Genomic DNA, 22,687 nt, shown 5'->3' on the forward strand with positions numbered 1-22,687 from the left:
TACATGAAATGTCTGGTTAGATATTTTACAGTTTTTCCCTGTATATAGTACGGGAACTTACTGTTAACCTATTAAGAGTTTTTTTCCGTAGCGTTTTTACAAAATTTTACAGTTAAAATGACACGTATTTTTTACAGTGTGGCGCTTCATGAAAAACAGAAATACCCCGGTACACATCGAATCCTATTTGATCTGCAATTCCTCTCTATAACAACTCTCTCTTATCGAGATTTTGTAGTCGCTGTCGCGTTTGTCATAAAGCTCTTTGTGTTCAGACATCAATGAGACCAGCAGCTCTACATTCATCTTGCCTCGATGCATCTTCTTGGTCTACTTACTTCCTCTTTGTCGTTAGGTATCAATGTGTGCTTGGCAAGACCGTTTTGTGCTTGAGCGCCACCAAGTCATGTTTTACTGTAACTTCAGCAGCTCCAGGCATGTGAACAAAAGCGGCAATCTCATTGGTCAGCCAGTTTTTAACGCGGCGCGTCAAACCCCAAAAACGAGCCCGAGGCGTTTTTTAAAAAATGCCACTTTTACGCCTCGCGTTTTGCGCATCGGTGTGCACACTCACATTGGCGCCCTTTGTTTAGTCACGTCATTTTTTTAAAAACGCCTCAGGCTTTTTGCCTTGTACACACCGGGACGATTATTGCGCGCGCTTATTGCCGACGTTTTTCGACGCATCTTTTGTGTTCATACCCAAGCGATTTTCGCTGGCGATGTGCACACTCACATTGGCGCCCTTTGTTTAGTCATGAGGCGTTAAACGTCGGCGATAATCGCGCGTGATATTCGTCCCGGTGTGAACAAGCCTTTAAGGTTAACTAATGGGACCTGATTGTAAAGTATGAACTTTTTTTGGTTAAAGTTTTCCTTTACTTGGCTTTAAACTCCATTTTGATTAATTATTTCTTACTTAATTGTTTTAAAATTAGTTTATTGCAACTTTACTCAGCACATGTTACTCTTTATATTTAGCCTTAAATTAAATTAGCATTACCTAACATTAACTAATGGGACCTTATTGTAAAGTGTTATTTTTTGTTAAAGTTTTCATTTATTTGACTTTAAACTTCATTTGAATGAATTATTTCTTAATTCCTTTTTTAAAATTTTGTTGATTGTGACTTTTTTTAATTTACTCAGCACTTTGTTATTTGAATTTTTATCCTTTAAAATATTAAAATAAAGTGTCTGTTAGCAGATGCTTGTATCCAATTAATAACAGCTATAGAAGTGTTGTCAATATGACCTTTTTCTTCACTTTCGCGACTTATTTTAAAATACATTTACAAATCAAGCATGCGTGTACATTAAAGATTCTGAAACCTAAAAGTAGGTCAAATTAAATTAAAAATGGACTATTCTATGCAGTATTCTATCCTTTCTATAGTGTTGCATCATGAACTCTGAGAGAATCAGCTGTACGCCGCTCATGTGTTTGTTAGGGCTGCTTCCTCTCAAATCTGTTGTTATGACAGTGAAACTAACTAAATATTGCAACAAACGCATCAACAGCTGGCTGAACGACTCACAGCTGGATTTGCCAATGAAATATTCATCAGACAGATCCTAGATTAAACAGTTTTCAGAGCTTGAGCCGGAATGTCATGTTCTCTAACGCAAAAAACAAATAATGTCATGCTCAACATGACGACTAGTTTGTTTGTTTAATACAGAGCACTGTTCTTCACCTAATTAATTTCAGAGATACATTCACATTGTATTCACATGCATTTGGCAGATGCTTTTATCTAAAGCACTTGCACTTACATTGCATTCAAGATCTACATTTTATCATTTGTGACCCTGGACCACAAAACCAGTCATAAGGGTCAATTTTTCGAAATTGAGATATATACATTATCTGAAAGCTGAATAAATAAGCTTTCCATTGATGTATGAATGCGAACATCAGCAATGGCAGCATATAAATGAAAACTGCATAACGTTACAGAGTAAAATGTTGATCCAGGAAGTGGTATATGTCTGTGCAAGCTTTGGAGGTGTTGATAGAAGCAATTTACTGGATTTATGCTTTGATAATCGTACTGAATATTACCCAGATGTAGTTTTTGATAAAAATGTGATTTTCTCACCTTTTTGCTCAAAATTATGCATTTTTATGAAACCTACCTATATTCAAGTGTTGATAAAAAAGAATGCTTTAAGCTAGAATAAAACTGATCTGATCTTTAATTTGGTGTATTGCATATTCAAATATTCATACAGAAAAATATTCTGGAGCATGTAGTTTAGGCTATTGCTACAAATATACCCCAGCGACTTAAGACTGCTTTTGGGTCACATTTCACGAATTCCCTGAAAATCAAAACCATTAACTTATTTCCCAAATCAAAGTACATGAGATGGATTTGATTCATATGATGAATCATCATCAATTTAGCAGCAGTGGTTAGCACACACATTACAAAATATTTATGAATCTTTTGAATTTGCTTTTATTTTTATATTTTCAGTTTTCATTTTAATAAATTTTTTAAGTCATTTTGTCATTTTCGTTTGAAAAATTCTTTGGTTTTGATGGCTTTTAATTGTTGATTTTGCAGCTGTATTTTATTTTATATTATTGTTTATGTCTAATTTTTTTTTACCAATTGTACAGTCCTTTGGTCTACAGTTTAGCTGTAAAGGGATCTATAAATAAACTACTTTTTTTTTTTGTAATAATTATTTAGGATAAATTTGTTCTTTATTTCAAGTTAGTTCGTTCCGCTTCATATATATATATATATATAGTTGCGGGGTGAATGAGAACTAACTGAAATAAGTTTTTCTAATTTTATTTCAGCTTTATTTCAACTAACAAAAATTTTTTTTTTTTATTCTTATAATTGTTAACGATAATAACCCTGTTTAGCAGTGTGTAAAAGATTTTTTTTTTTTTATGATTTTTTTTTATACTGATCAAGACTCAAGCTCAAATTTATGATATTCATGAGAGATGAGATATTATTGCTGCATATTATTGCATAATCTTGTATGTGTTACTGAAATGCAATCTTGGCAATTTGTATTGAAGTAGATACAAGCTGCGAGTGTCGTACCATCTTTCCTGACGTCTGCGGGGATGTTGGTGATGTTCAGGTCTTCGATGTCCAGCTGCCAGAGGTTGGAGAGCTGCCCGAGCTCAACAGGAAGCTCCTGGATACCTGGATTACTGCAGAGACAGGAAGGATTCAAATCAAAGCTACGAAAATCTAAACAAAACATCATCACATCCTGTGAGTTTCTCAAGCAGGAAGCAGGAGAGATGAACAAGCCCTTTTTGATATTGCATATTAGTTTGACTTTTGCAACTCTTGACTTTCAGCCACACTGTGAAAACCCTGAATCACCAACTGTGGGCTCTGCTCCAAAGCCTAGTGCGATGCCTTGCTGTTTAACTGAATTTTAACCTCTTAAGTGACTGAACTGAAAGGCTCTACATAGTCAGCAACTCTGTGCATTATACGAATAGCGTTCCTCACTTTACTGTACACACAGGAGACTTGACTTGCAATTGATTTCAGCAGTTTGGCATTAATATGCTCCTTAGATTACATCTAATAAACAAAACACAGAAATATCGAATATAATATTCATTTTTAATTAAATATGAACAATTTCTTAAATTAAATTATTGCACTGTTTAATACTTTATAGTCATGGTTTAAATAAAATAATTATTAATAATAATTAAAATTCGATCATTTTTATTTCTATCTGCCATTTTTACTACGCTTATCACAATGCATTATGGGATTGTTTTCTTGTCTTTTATTAATTTCATTATACATTATAAATTAATACATGAACATGTAAATATTCATTTGAGGTGAGATTATATTATTATGTGTGAAGAAAGAGTGATTTGACTATTAATTTTTTTTTGTAATTTAGTAATTTTGATATGTACTTTTGACATTTTAATTTTAATTTAATAAAAACCTATTGTATAAATTATTGTACTATTTTTAAAACTTTATTTTTAGTTAAAATAGAGTAAGAATTACATATGAACAACATTACAATTACGATTATATATTTATAATTTTGATTTCTCTATGCACCAATTTTACTGAGCTTGTCAGAATGCATGATTGTCATAATGGTTTTAATAAATGACATTATACATTATAAAAAATATATAAAATCATTCAAATAAATAACTAATGAAGATTTATTTTATTATGTGAGAAGAAAGAGTGATTTGATTGAATTTTTTATATTTTTATATTACTAAAATTTCAAATAATTGCTTTCTATTTGAATATATTTTAAGATGTAATTTATTCCTGTGATCAAAGCTGTATTTTCAGCATCATTCCTCCAGTCTTCAGAGTCACATGATCCTTCAGAAATCATTATAATTAATAAATTAACATTTATTTTATTATGCGAAAAGAAAGAGTGATTTGATTTAATTAAGTTTTAGTAATTTAGAAATTTGAAATTATTCCTTGGTAACTACCTAAAAAAGTTTCTTATCTAATGTTTATATCAAAAATAATATCTGAATGCTGCGATTGACCAATCACAATCAGGTATTCCTAAGAGACGTGTAATAAAGTGGAAAAAATGAAGAACTCCATTTCCCATGATTCCCTGCGACTCACTTGGACAGATAGAGTTCGGAGAGGTTCTTGAGGGCACATACTGACGGCGGCACACACTCCAGCTGGTTGTCATTCAGGAAGAGAACTTCCAGAGAATCCCGCAGGATTACTGGAAACTGAATGGGACAAACTGCCAAAAGAGAGCCAGAGGAGATGAGAACTTCATCAAAACCACATAACATAGAAATCAAATCTCTGGAGACGAATGGATGGTCACTGATGACTGTAGGCCTACTACGAGACAGTAGAAACGTGTCCATATTTGCACGGCCATCAGAGCAGCTTTGCATTAATATTTAACAAAAACCCTTAATTATAGTTGCATCCATAAAGTGATAAAAAGAGATATAATATATAATATAAAATCTTTGCAGAGAAGGCAATCCCATAATGCATAATATTCACAATGAAGAAAAAGCATCTGAACCTATAGTGGATTAGTTTCCCTCCGTTTTATCTATTTCTATGCTTATTAGAGTTTCACAGCATTAGCATTTTCCAAAAGAAATAAAACACAAAATAAAACACACACAAATATATATATATATATATATATATATATATACTGTATATACACTGACTAAAATAAAAAAAAATATAAAAAATTACAAATAATTTAATAAATAACAATAATAATAAACTGCAAAAGTTTGGGATAAGTAAGATTTTAAATGTTTTTGAAAGAAATCTTTTCTGCTCAGCAAGGCTGCATTTGATCAACAATACAGTAAAAACAGAAATACTGTGAAATATTATTACAATTTAAAATAGCTGTTTTCTATTTGAATATATTTTAAGATGTAATTTATTCCTGTGATCAAAGCTGAATTTTCAGCATCATTACTCCAGTCTTCGGTGTCACATGATCCTTCAGAAATCATTCTAATATGCTGATTTAATGCTCAAGAAACATTATTGATTATTATCAGTGTTGAAAACAGCTTAATATTTTGTGGAAACCGTGATACAATTTTGTTCAGGATCCTTAAATGAAAAGAAGTTCAAAAGAACACATTTATTTAGTCTTTCTTGATCAACGTAATGCATCTTTGCGGAGTAAAAATATAAATTTCTTTTGAACAGTAGTGTGCATTTTGTTGAATCACGAGCAAAAATGACTGTGACTGCCCGCCTTATTGCCTAAAAACACTTAAAAGTCTAATATGAGTCAGACTTTTGGATCCGTCTGAAAGGGTTTTAGTTTAGATTCTGATGCCATTAAAACAATCCACACAGTCTCAACAAAACATGATTACCATGGTGATATTACTCTGCTTTCTCTGTGGTGAGTTTGGTAATTACAGTGTGAAACAGACAGGTCATGGCAACGTGACCGCAGTGTTTGAGTGAACTGTACCTGGCTCTGGGTCTCGTCTGTGCCATGTAGTGAAGAAGGCCAGTTTCCTGGTTTTGGTCGGCTCTCCCGTCCTAAAATAACATTCAGAGAGCATTCGATTTCAGATATTCACAGTCTGTCATTCACAATCTCTATATACAACCACAAGGACCGTGATGATGTACTAGCGAACTAGAAGAGCAATGAAGACACATGCCATTTTAAGGCCCCAAAAATATGTACCAAAATGTAGGCAACATAATTATGCTGCTTTCTAAGATATGTTTTTAGCCAAATTACAAGACAGCATTACAAGTATTCTTTGCTAAGAAGGCAATTCCATAATGCATTACAAGCACAACACAGAAAATATATCTAGCAATGTACCTAAAATGGACAATTTTACCTCGATTTTACGATTTGAGTTTCTCAGTATTAGCACTGTCCAAAAGAAAACAGCACACAAAATAAAACAAGAAAATAATAACAAAATAAATAAATAAAAAAGATAAAAAATAAAAAAAACTGTAAAAAAAAACAAAAACAAATAAAAGCAACAACAAAATAATATAAAATCAATAATAAAATAAAAACAAAATAAAATAAAAACATTTATAATAATAATAATAATAATAATACAATTAACTAATTATTACAAATATATTAAAAAAATATATATAATATGAATAAAAACAAAATACAATTATTATTAATAATAAAACAACACAATAGTAAACAAATTAATATCATTATTATTATTAATAATAATAATAATAAGGAATAAACTAAACTAAACTAAACTAAAATTAAATTAAATTAAATAAGGTGAATAGTGTTATGCAAATAAATTATAAAGCAGCATCACATGATGTGTGTGTGTGTGTGTATATATACATTTACATGTGTGTGTTTGTGTTTGTCTGTGTATATACATTTACATGTGTGTGTGTGTGTGTGTATAAATTTACGTATTAAAAAAATATATATAATATGAATAAAAACAAAATACAATTATTATTAATAATAAAACAACACAATAGTAAACAAATTAATATCATTATTATTATTAATAATAATAATAATAAGGAATAAACTAAACTAAACTAAACTAAAATTAAATTAAATTAAATAAGGTGAATAGTGTTATGCAAATAAATTATAAAGCAGCATCACATGTACCCTTTGCAGAGAAGGCAAGCTCTTTATACATAATGTGCAAAATACAGAAAAAAGTATCTAGCAATAGTTCAATGTATTTAAAAAATTACATTTTGACCTATTTTTATGCTTATTAGTTTCACATGGTTAGCATTGCCCAAAAGAGGTTTCTGTAGAAGGCATAATAACAAACAGCCTTCAGATTGGGAGTGTGCTTAAGATGCATTGAAATGCTGCCTATGTAGGCTCCCTAGGTTTTGGAACCGAGCCTTTCTGTGTTTGTGTGTGTCTGTGTGTGTGGGTGTATATGTGTGTATATATGTTCATTTACATGTGTGTGTGTGTGTGTGTGTGTGTGTGTGTGTATATATATACACACACGCACACATGTAAATGAATATACGCACACACACACACACGTACATGTGTATATATATATACACATGTACGTGTGTGTGTGTGTGCGTATATTCATTTACATGTGTGCGTGTGTGTATATATATACACACACGCACACATGTAAATGAATATACGCACACACACACACACGTACATGTGTATATATATATACACATGTACGTGTGTGTGTGTGTGCGTATATTCATTTACATGTGTGCGTGTGTGTATATATATACACACACACACACATGTAAATATATAGACACACACACACACATGTAAATGTATATATATATACATTTACATGTGCGTGTGTGTTTGACCTACTTCCCCAGTTGGTTTCTGGACAGGTCTAGTGTTCGCAGACAAGAGCATTTCCATTTGTTTGGAGAGGGCAGAGTGGAGATTTGGTTCCCACACAACTTCAGAGAGATGATGGCCTAAAACACACACAGTGATCTCAGTGACACACACACCTGCAGCTACAAACATGAGCCTGCACTCACTGCTACTTTAAGTCATCTCGCAAGTGTGGACTTATTACTGTTATTAGCACATATGAGACATTTATCTGTTATGTAAAGAGTTTTATTGCTTCATTGCTGACGAATGATAAAAGACATATGCAGGTTTAGTTTTCTACAATGGATTTCAGGTAGATATTTTTAGTTTTCTGTCTTATAAAGTATTTCGGTGTGAGAAATCGTTGAAGAGTCTGTGAAAAGAAATCATGAGGAGTGCGGGAGTGAACTGTCAGAATGAATCAAAATGAAGCGCAAACAAATTCAGAGCTTTTTGCAAACCTGTTCGTCAGATTAGATAAAAAGTGTGATTTATTTGTAAATCTGGCATCAGTTCTGATTCTAAATAGCAGACAAAACACATGATTGCAGAAATATTATCAGAAAAAAATATTTTTGACTATTAGATTAGTATTTACTTAGTAAATTAGTAACGCCCCTACTTTATACTCTCAAATGACTACAAATAAAATTAAAAATAAAAACTAAATTAAAATAATAATAAAAGAAAAACATAAAATAAAATAAATAAGACAACAAAATAAGATAAAATAAATCCAACAACAAAATAATAAAGTTAAATAATTAAATAAAAATAAAACAAAAAATATAAAACAAAATAAAGTAAAAAAAAAAGCAAAAAATAAAATTATTAAATAAAAAATAAATAAAATAAAATGAGAAAAAAAACAACAAAATCTAAAAATAAATAATAATATAAACTAAACTAAAATAAAATACTATGTAAGTCTATGCAATCTATAACACATAGTCAGTTTTGACTCGTTCTTCCCGGTGTAATCATCGCCTTCTGCTGTTTAAAAGAGCACAGATTTTCAAGTCAAACTGTTTGAGCATTAAATTGAATTTTGAATGACGAAACTCCCGTTTCCCTTCTTACGCTTTCTTTTTTCTAGTTTGCAATCTCTATTTCTCTCTCTGCCTTTGGCTTTGTGTTGACATCTTGCCAGTTAACTTGCGAAACTGACAGTGAAGTTCATGAAAACTCAACAACTATAAAATCCTGTCTGAGCTGCTCAGCCGTACGTTTGTAAACACTTCACGACACACTTGGAGCCTTTTGGCTTATTCGTGTAAAAAGCTATTATTATTAAAGCTGAAGTTATTCCCTGATTCAGTGGTGTCTATCATGAGGAGATAAGTTCAGATGTGCTGCAGGTGACGTTTACTGTGAGCACAGCGCCACCATGAGCTCAAGACAATATGAAACTGGTGGACTGAGTGCTGCTAGTTCAAATATACAATTCCATATAAAAATATATTTAAAAAATATATAAAAAACCAAACTCTTTCTTAGTGAATTAAAGGATTTGACCAGGAAAAATATTAGTGGGAGAATCTTACAAAAACCTGTCAAAAACACGCCTGATGACCATATTTCACAATATTTCTGAAGAAAGAATTGAAATTTTGTTTTTTAACATTGTGACATTCCTGTAAAATCTCATTACCACAATGAAAAAAAAAAACATTAATTGAAATATAAAGTATTGCTTATGCGGATTTAAATAAATAAAAAAACACTATGTTAGAAGTAAAAAAAGTTTTTTTTTAAATAAATAATTGTTTATTTTTTAATTATAAAAATGTATTATTTTATTTTTTATTAAAATTAATAATAATAATAACAAACATAATAGACTTATTACAGCAATGTGATTAATGAGAATAATGACATTCAGATTATTGAGAATAATGGGCATTAAGAAAAAAAACTTTAAAGTACAACATAAACTTTATAGACTCTTCATAGACTCATGCATAATTATTTTTCTTTGGTCAAAATATTAGAATTTCTTGTGATTTCAGCACATTTCCTCCTGTGAACTCCCATTATGACAAAGCAAAAAATGTTTTTTATTAAAACCTTTAATAAAATTAAAATAATTATTTAATTTTTCATTATTACATTTTTATTTTATTTTAAAATAAAGCTTAAAAAAAAAACATTTCTTTATTACAGTAATGCAATTAATGAGAATAATAGCATTGAGAAGATTGAGAAAAATAATTGCCGATTTAGGAAAGAAAAAAAAAACACTATAAAGTACAACATCCAGACACATGTGTAATCTCTTTGGTCAAAATGTTGTATCTTATTTTAATTCTTGTGATTTCAGCACATTTCCTCCTGTTCCTTACCTCTAGCTCAAATATGTATGAGGGCAGCTCCTTCAGGACGTTCTCGGAGATGTCCACCTCCATCAGATGAGTCTTCCAGAAGATGGAGATGGTGTCAGGAAGGAACTCTATCTGGTTGCTTGAAGCTTTGCAGATGTTCTGTGGGGAAAATTATCTCTGATAATCATCATATGTTGACAAAAAATACCAAGCTATTCACTGATAATACATGGCATTCATTTAACCCAATCACATCAGATGTGGTTGAAATTGATGCATATTTGTCTTGTAGAGGCATCATAATGTTTCATGTATAATATGCTTTGCTTATGACCCTTCATTTAAGTATATGTTGATTATCGAGGCCGGCAGACAGCACTGAACGTATGTGATCACATGAAGGACGTGTCTGTGCCGACGACCCACCAGAGGACAGGCCCAGGGGTCGGGGAAGCTGCTGAGTTTGTTTCTGCTGATGTTGAGAGAGCTGAGGGCCTTCAGACAGTGCAGGATGGAGGAGGGCAGGTCCGTCAGGCTGTTGTCGGACACGTCCAGCTCCTGCAGCTTACGGAGGCCGATCCAGTTCGTGCCTGCAGCAGAACGCCGGCTGTTAGCGCTGTCATGCTAATACAGATCTGTGATGATAACCACTTAAAAAACACGAACCGCTGAACAACCGGTCCGAGTAACCGTGAGCATTTACATACACACATTAAGCAGATGCCTTTATCTAAAGCGACAAACAAAAGAGGAACAAAGCAAGCGTACTTGCTGTGTTTATTGCATAAAACATAAAATAACAGAGCAAAATCAAGTGTTTACTACAGAGGCCCAAAAAAAGATAAAACATTTTTTTTTAAATATTCAGGAATTATATTTTATATTTTGGGAATGCTTAAAACATTTTTTTTTTATAAAACTTAATCATGTATTATTATTAGTACCAATTATTATTGCTTATTATCATATATAAAATTTGACTAAATATATTAATATAGTGATAATTAAAAATCTATACAATTCATTATACACACATAAATGTATGTTTTTAAACATTAAAAAAAACCGTTTAATTTACATTTTTAAAACATTTATATTAATATTTGACATTTTTACAACGTTTACACACACACACACGAATGAATTCATTGTTATTGAGAGAAGTGGGTGGGATGGAGAGCGGGAGGACTGCTGTCAAACTGCTGTAGAGGAGTGATAGAGCTGATGCCACAGTACAGAAAACGCTGTCTTTATCGTTTATGCAAAGATCCACCCCTGGTAGGAGGATGTGAGGAGCCGACAGAGTGTGTGTACCATTAGGGATGTTGAAGAGGCTGATGAGTTTGTTTCTGGCTACATAAATCCTCTTCAACTGGCCGAGATGAAGCAGACCGACAGGAAGACACTCCAGCTCATTCTCACACACATTCACATGGGACAATCTACAGAAAACACGGGCAAAAGAGGACATATCAGCAAGAGACGAACACCATGGAGCCGATCACCATCAGTAATGTCCCTGACAGTATCTACAGATGTTTTTCACGTTTTCTGACCCTGATTATATCTGTGTGTGGCATGTGAACGGTCAGAAGGATTGTGAAAGGTGTATAGAGGCGTTACAGACCGGCTGCAGATGATCTCCTGCGATGAGGTCGGGGTGGGCAGCTCTCGCAGCTGATTGTGGCACAGGTTGAGCGAGCACAGATGAATCAGACCCCAGGGCACCACAGACGGCAGTGAGCTCAGACAGTTACGAGACAGATCCAGAACCGTGATCCGAGACGACACGTCCATGAACCAGTCCAGATCCAACCAGGGCAGCTTCAGTCCGGACCAGTCAACATGCACAGCCTGAGTTTCCTGACATCGAGTTAAAGATGTCATGATTAAACAATCCTCGTAGACAAACATTAGTGTCGATCACTGCTGTAAATGCTGACATGACACAAAATGTTTAAACACTAAATTGTACAGTTTAGCAATAATAAAGAGGAATATAAAATAATATAATGTGTAATTAATAAAATGATCAAAATAAAAAATACAGAATAACACACATACATATATAATCACTAGTACAGAATAATGTAATGTATAATTAATAAAAAAAAAATCCAAAATAACACACTTTGTTGAAACCACAACTGTTTCTGAGGAACTACATTGTTTGGTGGAAGAATGCTGTTTTTATTAATATCATTACACTTTATTTGCTCTGTTTTATTTTGTGAAACTTTACTACGTATATGGAATAACCGTTTTATAAAAGCAATAAGCCCCGTGCTTGTTGCTTCGCGTCGTGCCTAACAACGCCCCTTAGCTGTTATAAATTCACCGTAAACCACGGCTTCTTGGGGCTTATTGCTTTATTTAGCCACCACAATAAAGTCAATAACAATGCACAGCAATAAAATATTGTTGAACTAGTGCTAAAAATCTTTGTGTTTGTAAAGAAATGAATAGAGTCAATGTAAAAATTCCAAACTCATAAGCAGGAACTTTCCAGGAGGATGTGAAGCATAGTGACTAGACATCATTTAAACACACTTCTTGCATAATTTTTTACACATGCTGGTTTTTATAAGCTCAAATGAACTGAGAATCGAATTGCATGAATTTAGTTCAATTTAACTCCTTTTATTAATGTTATTAAGTTTTAAAAATCAATTATTCTTACACCACAGGAACCGCACACCAGCTCCTCTAATACACATTATTCTCCTTTTACTGTGATTTTGATGTTATTTGTCAGTGTTTATGCACAGGTATGAAGTCGGGTCCTGAATACATTTATAAAGAGGAACTGGCGCTAAAACTTCCGTAAAATGAAGCCGCAGCACTGTTCACGAGCCCAGCGCTGACCTTAAAACAATTCAGCGGGATGAGTCTCACCTGCAGCAGCGTCCCGTCCGCAGGAGCGTCTTTGTCCTGCAGGTGGCGCTGTCTGAGCAGCTGCCTGCTGAAGTCTGCGTGATCCATCAGCGTGTACGAGGAGAAACCGGCTCCATTGTCCAGCAGAAAACACGCGACCTCCTTATTTGCTGAGGAGAAAACCAGCTTCAGTTAGAGCAGGAAGAGCTTTCACTTTATTTCTCCACACCTCCGCGCTGAAAGAGGAAGTGAGGAAGTGCATGTGTGTGCTGGAGCAAAGCGGGAAAACATGATCAAAATTCCCCTGCTGTCACTTTTCAGGACCAGTGTACAGTTCAGGATGATAAAGCTTAACTAGTTCAGTCAGTCAGTTAATAAATGTCCTCATTACTGGTCAAACCAAATCACATCCATCACTTTAAGAAATTCAATAAAACTAGACCAGGGTTCCCAAAACTGGGGTTTGGGAGTTGATCATAATTCATTAAAGGTAATAATTCATAAATCAACCTTAACCTCAACCTCAATAAATCATTAAGGTAATAATTCATTAAAATTATTAAATAAAAAAAATAAAAATATATAAAAATATATAAAAAAAGACAATTTTATTTGATTGCTTTCATGTCATGTGACCATTAACCTACATTAGAGAGCTTCAAACAAGCAAAAACATTAAATGACTGAAATATTCTCTTAAAATCTCAGGGTCGTTTCACATATATTCAGAGGTGTTCAGCTGAGAGAAAAGTTAGTACAAATTTTAAAGTAACATATCACTGATAATTTTGTTTATGTATTTACACCTTTATCTGAAAAATGTCACATTTTGGTAAAAGTTTACACTCAGTTCTCATTTGTTAACATTAGCTAAAATCAACTAACAAGAGCAGCATTTCGTTTACAGTATTAATCTTTGTTAATGTTATTTAATAAAAAATTATTTGTTCATTGAGTTCATGTTGGTGCATTATTAATGTTAACAGCTATAACTTTTGAGTTTAAAAATGTATTAGTTAATGTTGAATTTAACATGAAGATTAATAAATGTTGTAGAAGTATTGCTCATTGTTCATGTTAACTAACATAGGTCAGTTTATATGAAATGTCTTATTTTTTCCTCCACGTTTTAAATAAATGCTTAAATGCTTAAAATATTTTACAATAAAAATAAATAATTAATGATCAAAAAGCATGTTTAATCAATTGAATTAAAAAACGATCAGTTTCTTTTAAAATAATACAAATTAAATATAATGCATTTGTAGTTTTGGTCAAATAATGTGCTGCTTAACAATTATTATAAATAGTAATATATTTCTGTCAAAATTTCATTAAGTTGAACTAAACAATGCCGTCTGGAAATCACGGGGCCCTACATGGATAACTAATGTTAACAAATGAAACCTTACAGTAAAAGTGTTCCCTCAGTGATTCACATCAAAAGTGACATTTAAAAAGCATAAGAATGCAATCAAATTGGTGTGAATGAGCCCTGAAGGAATCGATTCAGAAAATGTATGCCAATATTTGCTCCTGGTGTGAATACATATTTAGTCCTTCCCAAATGTCATGCATTATTGCCTTATAGTTTAACAGACATTCTCTGCAGTAATAATGAGAAGTATGTGATGAGCAGAAGCCTACAGTACCTGCCTGTGCTGCGGCGTACAGGGGCAAACCGGTGATGATGGCAAACTCTCCTGAATGAACAGCGCAGTCCTCGGCGTCAGCATTGTACGTATGAACCAGCAGCTTCACCACCTCTAGATGACCCTGCTGACACGCCGTAGCCAACATCCAGTTCAGCAAATCCTTACGGACACACGGACCTAATGAAAAAGAGTCGTTTCCGAAGTGGAGAAAAGTACTATATTTTAACATGTGAAATATAAAACTGACAAACACAGTTTTTTGGTCTCTGGAATAACATGCACCAATGAATCATGTATAATAAGACCTGGAATATGCATTAAAGGACCACTTGAAAATTTGCTGAAAATGTACTCATCCTCAGGCCATCGAAGATGTAGATGAGTTTGTTTCTTCATGGGAACTGATTTGGAGAAACGTAGCATTGCATCATTTGCTCACCAGTGGATCCTCTGCAGTGAATGGGTGCCGTCAGAATGAGAGCTGATAAAAACATCACAATAATCCACAAGTAAACCACACCACTCCAGTCCATCAGTTAATGTCTTGAGAAGTGAAAAGCTGTGCTTTTGTGAGAAACAAATTCATCATTGAGACATTTTTAACTTCAAACTGTTGCTTCCGGCTAAAAATCCATAATCCATAACAGCACTTTCTCCAGTGAAAATGTCATCTCGTCTGAATCAGGAGAGAAATATGCAGAGATCAAGCACCGTTTACGAGCCAAAACAGTTCTAAACAAACTGTTGGTGGATTTTGATGTGAGAGGACAACAAGAGTAGGACTTTTTCACTGGACATGTTATTAAGGATTATGGACTCATATTTTGGCCAGAAGAAGTGACAGTTTAAAGTTAAAACATTGTAAACGTATAACGTAAAAGTTAAAACTGCTGGACTGGAGTGGTGTGGATTACTTGTGGATTATTGTGATGTTTTTATCAGCTGTTTGGACTCTCGTTCTGACGGCACCCATTCACTGCAGAGGATCCACTGGTGAGCAAATGATGCAATGCTACATTTCACATCTACACTAACTTTTAAGCAAATTTAAATTTTTGGTTGAACTATGCTGTTAAGAATGTACATTTTGATTGCACGTTGACTTTAAGGACAGTGGATTTGGTTTGCGCTCACGTGGTATGGAGTCCAGCAGCTCTCGGACCAACAGCTGATGTCCGTGATGTGCTGCTAAGACGGCAGGGTTTTCTTCGCTGGGCTCCTGTGGAACCGTAACTCGAGCTTCCTGCAGCAAGAACCGAATGCCGTCCAAGTCACCGTTCTGAGCCACCAAACAGAGGAGCTGCACCTACACACACAAACACACAGACTGTCTTCAGGAAAAGAGTTAAAGCAGTTTAAATCATCCTGTAATATCAGTTCTTCTTAATCAAAACAGATGCTAGATTTGTTCATATTTACAGTAAATATATGGCATGGCAGGTTTCTACCTGACATTGCAATGAAAAACAAGGTGGGAAAAAACTTTATTATAATATTTTTGCACTTCTGCAGGCTTGTTTGTCCCACATACTGGAAAATCTGTGGATTGTGTGAAACCACGTCTGGTTACAGAGAAATCAACACTAGGTGGCAGTAATTCACCTTCTCAAATGACATTCCACGGACTGAATAGATTAGATTTTTTTGTTTTTAAAAGAAGTCTCTTCTGCTCACCAAGGCTGCATTTATTTGATCAAAAATACAGTAAAAACAGAGAAATTGTAAAAACTTATTACAATTTAAAATAAATGTTTTCTATTGCAATATATTATAAAATGTAATTTATTTCTGTGATCAAAGCTGAATTTCCAGCATCATCGCTCCAGTCTTTAGTGTCACATGATCTTTCAGAAATCATACTAATATGCTAATTTGCTGCTCAAGAAACATTTCTGATTATTATCAACGTTGAAAACAGTTGAGCTGCTTCATATTTTTCATATACTGGAAACAAATTCTAAAAAAATTAATTCTAAAAATCCTATTTAAAATAGAAACCTATTGTAACATTTTAAACATGTTTACTTTCACTTTTGATCTATTTATTGCACTTTTGATGAATAAAAGTATTAATAAAAAAATTATAGTATTAAAATAAATCTTACTGATCCCAAACATTTCAATGGTAGCATATTACTGATTTAGTGCATAACTAAAAAATATAATTACAGCTAAAAACTGTAGTGTAGATGCACTGTGAGAATATTTGATTAATGTTTACATATAAATTCATGTTGTCCATAATGAACCTGGTGTTTACCTGGCTATGTTGAGAAAGCAATTCCTTAATGATTACTGAATACTGTTTTGTTTTCAACTACTATGTGAAACAGCATTTTAAACAGTAGTATGCTACAGTAAGGTCACGTGACCTCATTACATATTCAGCAAGTTTCAAAATTGAATTGGTCATTTTGCATTTTCATCCTCTTTTGTGTCAAATTACTTTACCTTTTAACAGTCCAAATGTATGCTTCAAAAATAAGCAAACATGCTTCATTCATTCATTCATTAATTCATTCATTCATTCGTTACACTGGAAATGAAAGCTCATGTCGAGCACTGCATTGGGGGATACCGTTTTCATTCAAGTTTGCCCTGGATGCACACTGTATATTTAGACAAATGCAGCTGGTTATAGTAAGAGGCATATGGCTAGTATTATATTTCAAACATAGTCATTCACTTCTAAATCATGATTTAATTTCAGACAAAACAGCTGTTTAAATGCGAGTATGCACTTCCTCATTCTTGTACAGACTCGCTGTGGCCTACAGACACTAAAATAATCCTTTTTTCCCCACCGATCTCTCAGAGTCTCTGAATCGGGGTTAGAAGTAAGTGCAAGACTATTTCGACTGCTATTTCTGCAGTTTGCAAACTGTATGCAGAATGCATATTTTTTTATTATCATACAGTTACTTTTACACAGTGTTTACAAGAAGTACACTTTCAAAGCAGCTTTTCAAACAAGTATCGCAGTACTGATATCAAATTCTATTTAAAGCTTTAAAAAGAAGAAAATATGTAAAAGTATGCAAAATGCAAAGATAATAAATACATTAGCGCTGCCTCCCACTAAAGGCAGTCACCTAATCACGCATTTATATTAATTTAATGAATGAAATATATACTAGGGGTGGGGAACTTAACCATAATGAGCTTTTATCATATAGCCTATTCTGCATTCGAGCGCACACATAAAGCATGCCACAAAGCACCGGCAAAAAGTAAAGTCTATGAATGTGTGGTGAAAAACAGCAAGAAGATATTTTACTTATTTATTAATAAACTAGTGTTTCCTCCGTCAGTGTGTCAGCTGCAAAGATGAAGTGGATGCGGATTCGTCAGAGAGAAATGCACCTTTCATATGGATTACACAATCAGAGATTATTTGTATTTTGCCTATACGCAGAGTTTCGCCGCGCTCTAGTGCACGGAGACAGAAACGGCAGAAAGTGCTGTTTGTTTTCTTTATTTTACAAAAGCACATGGTCTTCTTGATATTGTGAGTGTATACAAATAAAAGCAGACCCCTGACAGTTTTGAATAATGCATTACTCTTATCTGAGCAAAAATAACGGCATATTTTGTTTCCACTGTTATCAGCAAAAATGCCAACATGCAGTATTCGTGCTAACAGCTTTCCTCTCTCCACACAAACACTTGGATATGCGCCTACTAACGCACATTTATCTTAGAGCAAACGGTCGTGTAAAGTTGCTACTACTTGCATGTTTTGCAGTGATAAGCCATATTTGAGGTTGATGAATGATAAGTGAACGTTTGGTGTTCCTGCCCGTTATGGACACAGACATTTTTTTTTTTTGCAACTAACTGTCTAATAAAAATGTTGTCGACTAAGCCTCTTCTAATGTTTAGTCGACTATTAGGGGGGCAGCCCTAAAACACACAATGAAAATAACTTCTATATAAAGCATAAAAATAAATATATAAAATATAATAAATAAATATAATTCTAAAATTAAAAATGTTATTTACATATAAAATCAAAATAAAATAACTTTTATACTTCATAAGTTACATCAAGTGTGATTTATTTGAATATTTTCTTCTTAATATTTTAAGCCATTATTTGATTAACTTCGTTTTCGTTTATTCGTCATTTTTTAAGTTGCTTTGGATAGATGATGTCAGCTAAATGAATAAAAATAAATAACCATTTTATGTATGTCAATTTCTGAATTAACCAGTACAAAAAAATCATGTGACAACAATGTTTAACATACTATTTAAAAAAAAACAATAAGTAGTGTACACTGCTCAGTATGCAGTATTTCATTCTGAATGTAGCCCACGTGTTTTACAGTAACACACAGAAATATCTGAAACATAATATTTGCACACATTTCTAATCTCTGAGGCCACTGAAGCAGCAATTGAACGGGACTAATGTGATGAGTGTGGAAGCAGAAGCAGAGGATCAGATGTGGGTTTGTTAACTGATGGCCGGTTAGGAGCCATTACAGTCACATCATCAATCACTCATGGCCTCATTAGAGACCTGTAACAGTATTTACAGAGGAATATCTCTGCACACTCACTGACCACACGCTGTCATGTCATCTGTAATCACCTTATTGTGAACAAAGCCTTTCAAGAAACAAACACGCCTTATAATTAATCTTTCTGCCTCGCATTAAAAATAAAATAAAATGTTGGGATTTTTTTTAATGTTTTTGAAAGAAGTCTCTTATGCTCATCAAAGCTGCATTTATTTGATCTAAAATACAGCCAAAAAAATGGTAAAATATTAATAGAATTTAAAAAGTATTTTTGTATATGAATATATTGTAAAATGTAATTTATTCCTGTGACGCAAAGCTGAATTTTCAGCATCATTACTGCTGTCTTCAGTCACATGACCCTTCAGAAATCATTCCAATATGCTGTTGCAAATGTCTTCTGATTGCTAGGAAGGTGGTTGTTAAGGTGTTCTCAATGGTTGCTAACCATAAAAACCATAGGAACCAACATAATGACAGTTTTAAATCCAAACACTCTGCCATTGGTCGGGTTAAACAGATAGTCCCGCCTCGAACTCACGTCATTGGATGAGCCAAATCTTAACATAGTCAGGTGGTTCAAACAAACAGATCAGTGTCACAGTGTTTACACAACAGGGAAATAAACATGTAAATGGTTCATGTTATTTCTGCATATTAAGCTGTGACAGGAGGAAGTACTTTTGTTTAGAAGAAATTATACACAATGATACACCTCTAAATCCAGAGCAAAAGCCTCATCGTATTCAAATGATTTGAGCTGGTTTTGTTGCTGTTTTTTTTTCCATTTTATATTCAATATTACGTCCATACAGACCACTAGAGCAGATTTACAGGCCAAAACATGTTTTAATGTTAAAACCATAACAGAACACCATCCACTTATCAGCATCACAGACTGTAAACACAAGCCATTGTAGTGTTTTGAGTCTATGGCAGGTCCATAATGGGTTTCTACTGTTTTAAAAAGCACATAATTAATGCGTGCACTGTATTTTTTTTTACACATCAAGCATGAAGGTGAAAACTGAGAGAAGCAAGTGAGAAAAAAGCTGTGATATTCAATACTTGTTAAAAGGCTCTGCCTTCCTTTTAGCACAGTATTGTGTGTGTGTATGTGAGAAGTATCAAGGGTTTCACAAGCATGCTTTCAGTGCACGCTTCCCCTGCTGATGCAGATCAGAAAAGCTCATGCAATCTTATACTTAGCCAAGCCGGATACTTGACTATTGCTCATTCTTAGGGTTAATCATTAGAACAAAAACCTAATCCTTAGCATTTAAGGGATGGTTCACCCAAAAATGAAAATGTTGTTATCATTTACTCACTCTCAGGTTGTTCCAAAACTTTTATGAGTTTTCTTTCTTCTGTTGCACATAAAAGATGATATCTTGAAGAATGTGGGAAATTAAACAGTTGACTGTTCCCATTGACTTCCATAGTATAGTATTATTTTCCAAACTATGGAAGTCAATGGCTGCCAGCAAGTGCTTGGCTACCCGCATTCTTTAAGATATCTTCTTCCCTTTAAACTTTGGTGCATAATTTACTGTACACTGTTAGCTTCAAGCTCATACTGTACCTCAAATCATGCACTTACATTTATATTCATGCACATGGAAGATGCATTTTATCAGTTCATGCATTCCCTGGTAATTGAACCCATGACTTTGGCATCACAATATTTACATTTATATTTGGCACTTTAATCCAAAGCAACTTGTATTGAATTTAAGTTGCACATTTCATCAGTTCAAATTTATAATTTTATCAAAAAACCCATGATTTCGGCATTGCCAGTGGCATGATCTATTGTTTGAGCTACTTGTTGTGAACTATGTGTTATTGCATTTGTAAGTGCACAGGTGCTTCTTTACAACAAAGCACCAACCTGGCAACCATCCACAATTTACAAGCAACTCTATGTGAAATACACAGCAAAATAAAAATGGCAGCTGTGGTTGCCAGAACTTTACTGTAAAAAAAAATGGTAGCAAAATGTTACGTTTTACAGATTGAACATACATTTACAGTAAAATAATGTTTATATACTAAACCTTTATTATCCTATATGGACAACCACCTTAAAAACACAGGTGGTAAAGAAAAAGTCACATGATGAATTTTCGAACACAAATAGCTTTTAAGCTGAGGTAAATACTAATATATAAAAGGTGCACATGGTGTTATACATACAAATACAAACACTGGTAAACTCTAAGATGACTTCCTGTTTTTCACTTCCAAAAACTATACATTTTTTAATTTACATGATATGTACGATTAGATCCATTACAGTTTACAGAAACTCACTGTTAACCAACTGACAGTTTTTATCATAGGATTTTTACAGTCTTTTACTGTTAAAATAAAAAAACATTTTTATAATAGTGTCTGCTAATAGACTACTTACTGGCCACGTACACAAGATAAATTCAGGTGTCAATTCACCTTTTATTGCTGAATCCTGTTCTCTACACAAACACTTCAGTAATTTACAGAAGTGACTGCATTCTACAATCGAATTAACTCCTGAAAATATAGGTATTAACAACCTCATTTATAGAAATTCTACACAGTGTGTATGGAACCGAACTGAACAACTAAATGTTAACGACATATGTAAATGCATATCAGAGTTGTGGTGCAGGAAATGACAGGGAACGAGGTACATCTGGATTCATTCGTGTTGCCAGATCTCGCTATAAAAAACAGCAAATAAGAACAAGCCTATAGTAAACTTAAATCCAAACTAGAGTATGACCGATATTTGGTTTTACCGATATTTTTACCGATATTAAAGCATTTTTCCATTATCGGATATCGGTTTTGTGATATCGGATTCACTGATATTCATCTTGTGTATGCAAGACTTCCATTACGGCACTGCATCTTGAAGAGAGACGAGTCAACAACCGCGTTTACAGGTAAAGTGACTTGATTTGCTTAAACGGATATGCTTTATTTAGCATATCAGCCAATAATGCAAAAATGAGATGTGTTGCATAACTGATTGATATGTAGTTTAAGCTTGGCGTTGAGAAATAGAGATAAACTCAAGGAGAGTCACACAATCCATGCCCCCAAAAAAAGTCATGCCCCAAAGACGTAACTTTACATGGGTAAAGTTACGTCTTAAAAAATAAGACAGACAAATTCATTAGACTTAAGTCGAATTCTGTTCTGCACACACACACACAACTGTAATTTAGGGAATTCACTCCTGTATTTGAAAGCGATTGTCACTGAAACTTTACAGTGTGTATGTGGCCACTTACAATGTGTAACCAAAACTGGTTCGATATTGTATTTCAATTCTCATTTTGATGAGTTTTACACAAGCAGCAAATTTCATTTAACTATTTTCAGCAATACTTTTCAATATTGCATGCATCATAATATATTGTGGATGCTTTTTTTTTCCCACAGAGCTTGTAGTAACGCATTATGGGAC

The 22,687-nt window shown here is 33.5% G+C and overlaps 1 protein-coding gene across 1 annotated transcript in view; it reads right to left on the reverse strand.

Moving 5' to 3' along the window:
• The window catches only part of LOC107662317 (leucine-rich repeat serine/threonine-protein kinase 1-like), a 109,504-nt gene that overhangs the window by 72,885 nt on the left and 13,932 nt on the right, over positions 1-22,687 (reverse strand). Inside the window, exons 4-14 of the mRNA XM_016452303.1 lie at positions 15,842-16,013; positions 14,705-14,884; positions 13,074-13,222; positions 11,806-12,041; positions 11,493-11,620; positions 10,605-10,768; positions 10,200-10,337; positions 7,843-7,955; positions 5,980-6,050; positions 4,623-4,752; positions 3,072-3,184 (exon numbers count right to left, since the gene is read on the reverse strand). Of these exons, the coding sequence (XP_016307789.1) occupies positions 3,072-3,184; positions 4,623-4,752; positions 5,980-6,050; positions 7,843-7,955; positions 10,200-10,337; positions 10,605-10,768; positions 11,493-11,620; positions 11,806-12,041; positions 13,074-13,222; positions 14,705-14,884; positions 15,842-16,013 (1,594 nt within the window). The remainder of the gene's footprint in view (positions 1-3,071; positions 3,185-4,622; positions 4,753-5,979; positions 6,051-7,842; positions 7,956-10,199; positions 10,338-10,604; positions 10,769-11,492; positions 11,621-11,805; positions 12,042-13,073; positions 13,223-14,704; positions 14,885-15,841; positions 16,014-22,687) is intronic.

The sequence above is a fragment of the Sinocyclocheilus anshuiensis genome, unplaced genomic scaffold, assembly GCF_001515605.1.
Source record: "Sinocyclocheilus anshuiensis isolate Anshui unplaced genomic scaffold, SAMN03320099.WGS_v1.1 scaffold579, whole genome shotgun sequence".
Taxonomy (NCBI): domain Eukaryota; kingdom Metazoa; phylum Chordata; class Actinopteri; order Cypriniformes; family Cyprinidae; genus Sinocyclocheilus; species Sinocyclocheilus anshuiensis.